Source organism: Myotis davidii, unplaced genomic scaffold, assembly GCF_000327345.1.
Source record: "Myotis davidii unplaced genomic scaffold, ASM32734v1 scaffold208, whole genome shotgun sequence".
NCBI lineage: Eukaryota > Metazoa > Chordata > Mammalia > Chiroptera > Vespertilionidae > Myotis > Myotis davidii.
Genome location: NW_006299706.1, coordinates 1,847,174 through 1,858,110, shown reverse-complemented (window position 1 = coordinate 1,858,110; position 10,937 = coordinate 1,847,174). Strand labels below are relative to the sequence as shown.

Genomic DNA, 10,937 nt, shown 5'->3' with positions numbered 1-10,937 from the left:
CAGGAATGGAGAGAAAGTTTGGAAAGACATTTTGGGGTCACAAGGACTAGATGTGGAGCCAAGGAAAAGGGGGTGGCCAAGCTCAATCCCCAAGGCTTCAGTCTCAGCAATTTGGAAAATAACATGACCACTGACACATAGAAAGAAGTCAGAAGGGAAAACCAAATTGGGAAGAAGAATAGTTCATAGAGCCCCCAAGGGGTCCCAGATTGGAGAGGGTGCAGGCTGGGCTGAGAGACGCCCCCCCACCCCCCAGTGCACAAATTTCGTGTACCAGGCCTCTAGTATTAAAATATTTCTTCTAATTAATTTCCTTTTAATGTGCATGAATCCATGCACCAGGCCACTAGAATATGTATATATGAAAAAAGAATAGTTCATAGGGTAAAATTTCAGATGTAAATACATGCATCCATGTTGAGAGGTCAGTCAGAATGTTTGTCCGGAGCAGAGCTCTGGAGAGGTTGGTCTGGAAATGGAAATAGAGATTTTGGGACATACTAGAAAAGTACAACTCATTTGTAAATGAAATCAAATGAAGAGAGAAGGGAGAAGATAGACTCCAGAGAACATGCTCACATTTCCTAGGAAGTTTTTTTTAACATTAAGAGTGCCAGGCTCGCCCTGGCTGGTTTTGCTCAGTGGATAGAGCATCAGCCTGCAGACTGAAGGGTTCCGGGTTCAATTCCGGTCAAGGGCACATGCCCAGGTTGCAGGCTTGATCCCCGGTGAAGGGCATGCAGGAGGCAGCTGATCAATGATTCTCATCGTGGATGTTTCTATCTCTCCCTCTCTCTTTCTCTCTGAAATCAATAAAAATATATTTTAAAAAAAGACAAAGAGATTGCCAGGCTCCATTCCCACAGAATCTGATACAAAGGATCAGAAGAGTCCAGGTATGTGAATTTTACCAGATAATCTTTTTTAAAAAATATATTTTATTGATTTTTTTACAGAGAGGAAGGGAGAAGGGATAGAGAGTTAGAAACATTGATGAGAGAGAAACATCGATCAACTGCCTCCTGCACACCCCTAACTGGGGATGTGCCCGCACCCAAAGTACATGCCCTCTGAAGTCAATAAAAATATATTTTAAAAAAAGACAAAGACATTGCCAGGCTCCATTCCCACAGAATCTGACACAAAGGATCAGAAGAGTCCAGGATGTGAATTTTACCAGATACTCTTTTTTTTTAAATATATTTTATTGATTTTTTTACAGAGAGGAAGGGAGAAGGGTAGAGAGTTAGAAACATTGATGAGAGAGAAACATCGATCAACTGCCTCCTGCACACCCCTAACTGGGGATGTGCCCGCAACCAAAGTACATGCCCTTGACCGGAATCGAACCGGGGACCCTTCAGTCCGCAGGCCGACGCTCTATCCACTGAGCCAAACTGGTCAGGGCTTACCAGATACTCTTGTGTTAAACAGAAGAAGAAAGAAACAGAAAGGAAAAAAGAAAGTGAGCTAGTTAAGAAGAAGGAGAAAGCAATAGAGGGGGAAAAGGAAGGAGGAAAAAAGGAAGGAAAAAAGGGGAGGAGGAGGAGGAGGAAGAAGAGGTACAATCAGAAAAACAGGAGAACTATAAAAGTACAGTGCCATAGAAACAAAATGACTCTAGGTTAGGAAGTCCTTATAAAATCTGGTTAGAAAAGTTCCGGACAGGATAAGACAGAATGCCCGCTGCCAAGGGTTAGAGGGCAGCAGGGTTAGGGAGGTTGTGAGCACAGACCGCCCTAATGGAATTTGCTAGTTACCCAGAGCTGCCATGTCAAGGGCAGCAGGCACACTCTTGGCAATGTGTTCTGCCCTTTCATAAGGAAATTTGGCAATGTTTATTGAGGCTCTCAAAAATCTTATCTTTTAACACAGTAATCCCATTTCTGGGAAATACTTAAAAAGAAGTAAAACGTGTTATGAACAAAAAATACAGGAGTGCAGAGGTTCATGGTTATATCACATCATGAATTTAACAATGCTGAGGAAAGGCATCCAACTCAAAACCTCACTATTATTCATTAATTTTATCTTCAAATCCCAAATACCCCTTAATTTTGTCCTTTTCTATCTTCCAATTATCTGCCAATATTCCACTAACCCTAGTTGATTGCAATGCACAAAGAATACATTCTATGGTCTGTAGGGAGCGGCTATAGGGTCAAGCCTCTGACTGACCTGTGGCAGGGCCACAAAAAAGTCCTAGCTTGGAGGGCAGAGCCCTCTGAGCATAATTAACTTAACCTTATAGCCCTTCTCTAGTTCCTTCCTAGGTAGCTAATGGGCTGTGGAAGGTGCAGCAAGTGCTGCCAAAACAAGGTGAAACTCACAACACTGCAACCATGTTGACTTCTTCCTTGTTTTGCTTTGACTATAAAATAAAGCCTGGGCCCTAACTGGTTTGGCTCAGTGGATAGAGCTTCAGCCTGCGAACTAAAGGGTCCCAGGTTCCATTCTAGTCAAGAGCATATACCTTAGCTATGGGCACATCCCCAGTAGGGGGCGTGCAGGAGGCAGCTGATCAATGTTTCTCTCTCATTGATGTTTCTAACTCTCTATCCCTCTCCCTTCCTCTCTGTAAAAAAATTAATAAAATAATTAAAAAATAAATAAAGCCTGGGCTTGGAGGCTGGACCTTTCTGTGTCCTCATCCAGGAATGGAAGATCCACCCAGCCCAACTGTATTCTCTTTGTCTGTCTTCTTTAATCCTTCACTGTCCCTCATCAGGCTCGCCCTTGGCCGTGCTGGCATGGCACAATGGTCTACAATAATCTACTCTACTTGTCTGATTCCCCCCACTTTAATATAAGCTCCCTGAAGGAAAGAACTACGTATTATTCATCTTTGAATCCTCTTGAATCAAATGTTTGCTGAATGAACGGCCCATTCTCCCATTAAATCTCCCTCTGTCACATGTACAGAACAAGGGTATCTTAGCCACATTAGTAAACCCACACCCCACTCTCCCGGGTCCCTGCTTACCTGCGTAGAAGTGATAGAAGGGCCACCAGACAGCACTGTTGGGGATGTAGGTGAGCAGTGAAGCCACATAGCCTCGGTAGAAGCCGCGAAGCCCATCGACCCGCAGGATCTGCCTGATGATGTCCTTGGTTTGGCCAAAGGCAATTACTCCTTGTCCCTCTGGGTTCCCTCGCACTTGGAAGCGGCCCACTTTCTCGCCCTTACGCTGCATCATCAGGTGCTGAGAGACCACATCAATGGGCACGGTGATGCTCTGGGCCACGAGAGAGGCCGAGCCACCAGCCACAAGTGATTTGACTGTGTTGCTCTGGCTGTAATCAGATACAAACTTCCGGGTGAGCTCGTAAGTGGTGACATAGCACTGGCCCGAGATGAGGGTGAAGGTGTTGACCAGGAACCCCCGGTAGAGGCCAGTCACACCATCTGCTCGCAGGATCTTGATGAAAGCATCGAAGGTCCCATGGTAGAGGCTCTTGCCTTTCTGAACCTGCAACCGAGTGCGGATGAGGGTGAATGGGTAGACGCTGACCCGGATCATCATTGTCATTGCCACACCAAACACGTAGAACTTCTTCTTGTCCAGGTGTTCCCACTCAATGATCTGGATGTTGCGTTTGTCTTCCATTGTGCCCGAAGTCCTGGGGATTTTAGCAGGGTGGAGGGATGTGAGGAAGGATCTCAGAAGTTCACACTTTCCCCTCCTGGCTAGACTCTGAAACCCCATTCTCAGGCTTCATCTTCCAAGGTACTTAACTCAGTCTGGCTCTGGATGTTCCCTCACAGATTAGGAGACTGCCCCCTTCTCTCTCCTTTATCCATCGTTCCCAAGTCCAGAAACCTTTCCTTACCTCAGTGACTTCCCTGGTTTCACTCCCATGTCAGCTCCCTAGCCCCAGTTTATCATCTATTCTGGTCTCTGCCTCTGCCTGGGCCCTGGTGTCATGGCCCATTCTCCTCCTCCTCCTCTGGCTCACCCAAGCAGAGCTCAGGATGCCATGGACAAACCAACCACCTGACAGTATGGAAGGCCTCTCAGCGGGCTAACAGGATGCCAGTATGTGACATTGAGGAGGTTCCTGAAGGCAGAGGGAAGGGCTCCATTTCTGAGCACTAGGCCCACTGAAGAGGCACTGCCTTTGACCTCGCACCCCCAGCACAGCGCCTCTTTCATCACCCTTTCCAGCTGACTCACCTGACTTCATCTATGGTTTCTGTGCGGGCCCCTCTGAGCTCCCCTGGCCCACCCTCACTACACTTATATTTTCTCCAGTCTGCATTAGAAGAAAGTGTGTGTAAGAAGCTAAGTGGGGCTTTCATACCACAGGGCACCCCCTCACACACACTTCCCCACTCTCCAATGAGAGTAGAACATTAGGAACAGGCAGGGATCAGAGTCCTCTCTGGTTATTAGATAACTCGCTCTAGAGAAAGAAAGGAACCACCTGAAGAGCCTTGAGAACTACAGGGTAAAGAACATGTTTGGCCCCTTTCATCCCTAAGCATAGAAATCACTGCCCTCAGTCCCAGGTACAATGAAGGGAGATTCAAGTAACAGAAGACTCTGCCTTCAAGAAACTCACAGTGTGTTAAAAAATAAAAATAAGACACAGTATCCCTCTGGGGAATGATGTCAGATACAGCCCTGGCCAAGTAGCTCAGTTGGTTAGAGTGTCATCCATTCTATTCCCGGGCACACAGAATCAACCAATGCATCAAAGCAATTAAAGCAATGTTTCTTCTCTCTCTCTCTCTCTCTCAAAATCAATCAATAAAAAAATTTTAAAAAGGAATACAGGGCAGCCCTTGCTGGTTTAGCTCCAGTGGATAGAGTCCCAGGTTCGATTCCGGCCAAGGGCACATGCCCGGGTTGCGGGCTTGGTCCCCAATGGGGGGCATGCAGGAGACAGCCGATCAATGATTCTCTCTCATTGATGTTTCTATCTCTCTCTTCCTCTCTGAAATCAATAAATATATATATTTTTTAAAAAGGAATACAGGGCAAATCAATGTACACAAGACTCTCATGTTAAGTGTATCCATTGCTTAAAATTTCAAACAAAACTAAAAAGCCTACTAATGGCCCAAGACCGGTTTGGCTCAGTGGATAGAGCGTCGGCCTGCGGACTGAAAGGTCCCGGGTTCGATTCTGGTCTAGGGCATGTACTTGGGTTGCGGGCACATCCCCGGTGGGAGATGTGCAGGAGGCAGCTGATCGATGTTTCTCTCTCATCGAAGTTTCTAGCTCTCTATCTCTCTCCCTTCCTCTCTGTAAAAAACCAATAAAATATATTTTTTTTAAAAAAGCCTACTAATGTAGTAATTACATAAAATCGGGACCTTCCAACTGAAGAACTGTCAAATGAACTGTCACATGAAAGGGCGTCATATAGTGGACACATTCTTAGTAACAATGTAATGTGCTCCTGTGTAGGACATGGACATGTCTAGAGGTTGAAAAGTTCTACACAAGTAGTCCTGGTGCTAATGCCTTGGCAAAACTCATGTCAAGTGGTTAACCAGAGTCCATCTTCCACCACTTTCCCCAGGCCAAGGCCCTAACTGGCCTAACTCGTTTCTTGGTTTTCCATGGAAGTCAGTGGGGAAGCAAGGTTAGCTTTTCAGTATTCCCTGAGCTGGACTGTGTCACTTTCATGAAAGTACAGGATTCCTGCAGTGCACACTGAGTGCCTGGGAACTGAGGGACAGCCTCCCTTCAAGGTGAGGCATAGGTGAGGTACACGGAACCAACACAGGCTTCCTGGGGGAGGACAAAGCAGTTTGAATGACGGAGGAATACGTGTAGACGGCGAAAGGGAAAGAACAATAGCTTGGAACAACTAGGTTGGCCAGAATGGAGACTCTAGATCAGGGGTCCTCAAACTGCGGCCCGCCGAAAACATTTATCCAGCCCACTGGGTGTTTTTGCCGCCGCTGCCTGTCCTGCTTAGCAGCCGACTCGTCCCGGGCCCGCAGTGCGCATGTGTGGAATGTCTGAGGGACAGTGAACTGGCCCCCTGTCTAAAAAGTTTGAGGACCTCTGCCCTAGACTGTGGAAAATAAGTTAGAGGTGGGGTTCTAGGAGAACCCCTGAAACACTGATGTGCCATTTGCTGTGGGCAAAAGTGGCCCCTCCTCCCCACCAAGTCCAGCAGGGCAATCTCTTCTTTTGAGGCCCTTCGAGAGAAAGTGGTCACTGTTTCCCCTGCCCCAGAGTATTTGTCATCCAGGGTCCCAAGGTCATGTTTCCATTAGCATTGAGAGTTGAAGAGAGACACTAGGATTTACTGAATACCTTTTACCCCATGCAACCTGACAACCTAATCTGTGCACAGCTGGCTGCTTCTGCTAAGGAAACACAGGGTCAGCTATATTAAAAGGAACAGACCCAAGGTCACGTAGCTGGTCAGTGGTAAAAGCAGGATATGAGCCAAGATTTGTTCTCTACTGCACCATGCCTTTTACTCCGCCACAGATCACTCTGTTCGGTCTAACGCCAAGTCATTCCCACTGTGGAGCAGGATGAATGCCCTCAGGACTGCCAGGCACCCAAGGGTTAAGCACAGGCTCCTGGCCCTGCAGCTGCCTATGGATTCCTTAGCTTTGTGCTGGAGAAACCAAGAGCTGCCTCTGCTTTCCCGGTGAGCTTGTGGAATGACTGAGCGGAGTGACTGAGCGGTCACATTGTTGTCACAGGACAAATGCAGCAGGAGGGACTCCTACAGGGATCATGCAAATTGTATGCTCAGCAGGGCAGAGAAGCAGAGCCACAAAGGGTTCTGTTCCAGGACCTGGTTTTGTGGGCACCATCTCAATTTTTCAGCTGAATCACAAAGTACCAACATCTCCTGATGAGAAAATCCTAAGGCAGGACCCAATGCCTGCTTTCCTCCATTTGACATGTGCCAGTCTATTTTATTTCTTTTTATTTTGTGTATTTATTTAGTGGGTGTGTGTGAGTGATGTGCTCATGGGCCAGTCTATTTTAAATTCTCAGAAGGAAAAGGGACTCTCCAAGGCTGAAGCAGGTAATTCTAATTTATTATTGCCATGGTGACAGAAGAAACTACTAAGAGTCATGCCTCAGAGAGAGAAGCCTCCACAGTTGAAGGAGAGACTCATTACATCTACCCCTGTTCCCTTCAAAAAGTAGGACTGCTCCTAAAAGGTGGGATCTCAACCTGCTCTTTTCCTATATAATAAAAGGCTAATATGCAAACTGTCTCCTACTGGGAGTTCGACCAGGAGGCAGGGCCAGCCGACCAACTGCCTGTGGCCCCTCCCCCTGGCTGGCCCACCCCAAATGGGCCCCCCCCCCCTGATCGGGGGTGGGGCAGGCCAGCCAACCTCCAGCAGCCCCTCCCCCCAGCTGGCCCAGGCCGCCCCACCCATGCACGAATTCGTGCACCAGGCCTTTAGTATTATATAAATGCCAAACTTCCTGCTCAAATAACAAAACCAGTACCTCTTGTTTTACTCTCTGGGAACTCCTCCTTGCAGATACCAGTATGCATACCTCCTTTAGCCTTCCCAACTCAATCAGCCCAACATCATTATGGCTCTTCCCAGACCCTTATTTGTGTACATGGCTCCAATTCTGAATTTCCCCCATCTTTTAACACTGCTTGGATATGAAGGCTGAAGTGTTTCCTATGAAGTCATCAAATGAGATGCCAGAGGCAGAACCCTCACTACCAAGCCCAGCAGTGGAAAGGAACAAACTGGTGGATTCAGTACACATCCTCTCCACTCCCCTTTCCTTTGTAGAAAAATCACACTTGACTATTCACTAGGTTCTGAGATGAGATTACAGTTCAGGACAAGGCAATGTCACCTGGAAGGCAAGGCCATGCTGGGGAAAGAACACTAGTAGTCAGGAGGTCCAAGTTTGAGCTCCTCTCCCATCATAGAGTTAATTTACACAAAATTAGATTGTGTAGCCTACTATTGGCAGCTGTAATGGTATAGTCTGTTGCTCCTAGGCTACAAACATTTACCATATTGTACTGAATACTGTGGGCAACTGTAACACAATGATAAATATTTGTAAATCTAAACATAGAAAAGGTACAGTCTAAATATAGTATAAAAAATAAAAAAATGGTACACCTGTATAGGGCACTTACTATGAATGGAGTTTGCAGGACTGAAGTTACTCTGGGTGAGTGAGTGAGGAGTGAGTGAATGTGAAGGCCTAGGACATTACTGTACACTATTGTAGACTTTAAAAACACTGCACACTTAGGCTGCACTAAATTTATAAAACACTAAATCAAGCACAAGCAAAAATAATGCAATCAAGAGATTTGGCAAACATGAAACAGGTGGGGCTGCTGTCAGTACAACACAGCATACTGATTATAGCAAACTTTTTTTATTAATCCTGGTTAGAGCATCCATACATGCACGGAAAGGTCGAGGGTTTGATTCCCAGCCCGGTCAGGGCACATGTGGAAGGCAACCAATCCATGTGTCTTTCTCACATCGATGTTTATCTCTCTCCTCCCTCATCCCCTCCACTGACTCTAAAAAATTAATGAAAAAAATATCCATGGGCGAAGATGAATAAAACAACAAAAAAAGTATAGTATAGTGTACAAATACCTAAGCCAGTAACACAACTGTTCATTATCAATGGTTAGAGCATCCATACATGCACGGAAAGGTCAAGGGTTTGATTCCCAGCCCGGTCGGGGCACATGCGGGAGGCAACCAATCCATGTGTCTTTCTCACATCGATGTTTATCTCTCTCTCCTCCCTCATCCCCTCCACTGACTCTAAAAAATTAATGAAAAAAATATCCATGGGCGAAGATGAATAAAACAACAAAAAAAGTATAGTATAGTGTACAAATACCTAAGCCAGTAACACAACTGTTCATTATCAAGTATTATGGACATAATTGTATGTGCTTTACTTTTTTAAAAACATTTTTATTGATTTCAGAGAGGAAGGGAGAGGGAGGGATAGATAGAAACATCAATGATGAGAGAGAATCATTGATCGGCTGCCTCCTGCATGCCCCCTACTGGGGATCGAGCCTGAAATCCAGGCATGTGCCCTTGATTGGAATCAAACCTGGGACCCCTCAGTCCATAGGCCCATGCTCTATCCACGGAGCCAAACCAGCTAGGGCGTCTGTGCTTTATCTTTATACAACTGGCAGTGCAGGTTTGTTTACGCCAGCGTCACCACAAATGTGCTGTGCTAAAACATTACATTCCGATGACCACAACGTCACTGGGCAACAGAATATTTTCAGCTCCATTATAATATTATGGGATTACTGTTGTATATGTGGTCTGACATTGACTGAAATGTTATGTGATACATGACTGTATGACAGTGTGATGCAACTCATATGAGCTAATATCATTTCTATCATTACAGAAAGCTGTACTGGACAATGTTGCTCTAAATCATTGCTGTTTAAAGTGGTACACAGACCAGGCAGCATGGACCTCAGTGGGAGCTTGTGAGAAATACAGAATTTCAGAATGCACCCTAGATCTGTTGAATAACAACCAACATTTTAACAAGATCTGGAATGATTAATATGTCAGAATTTTAGAGACATTACTTTAAATATTAAGGATTATCAGCAATATAAAAATGATTACAAGACTCCAAAAGTCCAGGATCCTTATGACTAGGTTAGGAGCCCTTACTCCCTCCAGACTTGTTACCAGAACTTGGCTCAATGTCTACTACTGCCCGGCCCAGCTTGGCTCAGTGGTTGAGCATCAACCTGAGGTTTGATTCCCAATCAGGGTATGTACATGCCTGGATTGTGGACTCCATCCCCAGTAGGGGGCGTGCAGGAGGCAGCTGGTCAATGATTCTCATCGTTGATGCTTCTCTCTCTCTCAAATCAATAAAAATGTATTTTTTAAAAATGTTTACTAGGCTCATTCAGATCTTTTCTGCCAACCACCCCCATCAAATTAAATCACCTTCTATAACTCCTGACAAGACACCCACGGGGTCTGATCCCCACTTCCCAACTGGAAATAAGATCTTTGCTCCCTTCTTCTGTCCCCTACTGCATCTGCATCAACGCTCTGGATCGTGGGAGCTATCTACATGAACGTGAGTATGTTTACATGCTGGACCACCTGTCCTATTAACGGTGGAGGAAGATGTACACCGAATGCATGCATTTCCTTAGAGGACGTCCTTGGTGATATCTCTGGCCCCTCCCTTCAGATTATCTTCCTAGGATTAGGTGAGATACCCACCCAGCCTTTTGGTCTTCAAGAGGTACCCACGTGATCCCGCAGCACAGACACCACGTGACAATTCTCGCCACCTCGTCTATGTGACACCCCCTTTCTACACTTGGCCTCCGCACAGCCACCTCTGGGTTCTCGGACAGGCCCCTCGCCATGCTTCTGTGGCTGTCGGCGAACCTCATCCTCCTCCGACAGGAAAAGATGCCCCTTTGGAGTCGTCCTTCATGCCCAAAACAGCATGTGGGCTCCCAGGGAACTGCAGCCGGGCACCACAGACACCCGTTGCCTCCTTGACAGGTCCAGGCCCGTAGGCGCTCCAAGCCGGCGGCTCCTTACCTTCTCAGAACAGGGAGGTCCCGCCGCGCCTGAGGCGAACTCCACGCCCAGACCGCTAGGCCGCAGCTCCCAATCTATCCGCGGTACCCGGCGACTGCCAGCTTCGGTGTACATCTTCCTCCATCTCGACCCGGCTCCTGGTACTAACCGGAACCGGAAATTGGGACGCTGTCATTCCGCCCCCTCTGGGAGGCGGGGATGAGTGGTGGGCAGCTCCACCAATGGTGTCTGGAGTCCGGGGCGAGGGCGGGCTGTCCCGGCGGCCATCTTGAATTCGGGCAGAAGCCACGCTTTTATTAGCTTCATTATGCCCTCAGCTCTACGGCGCGTGCGTGTCCTTTCTCATTCGCGCAAATCGAGTCACCCGCTGCTTCTGGAAGATCCAGGT

The 10,937-nt window shown here is 46.8% G+C and overlaps 1 protein-coding gene across 1 annotated transcript in view; it reads right to left on the bottom strand.

Annotated features, from left to right (window-relative positions):
* The window catches only part of SLC25A44 (solute carrier family 25 member 44), a 20,794-nt gene extending 10,076 nt beyond the window's left edge, over positions 1–10,718 (bottom strand). Inside the window, exons 1-2 of the mRNA XM_006775715.2 lie at positions 10,550–10,718; positions 2,984–3,621 (exon numbers count right to left, since the gene is read on the bottom strand). Coding sequence (XP_006775778.1) covers positions 2,984–3,608 — 625 coding nt within the window. The 5' untranslated portion in view covers positions 3,609–3,621; positions 10,550–10,718. The remainder of the gene's footprint in view (positions 1–2,983; positions 3,622–10,549) is intronic.
* Between the last annotated feature and the right edge of the window lie 219 nt (positions 10,719–10,937).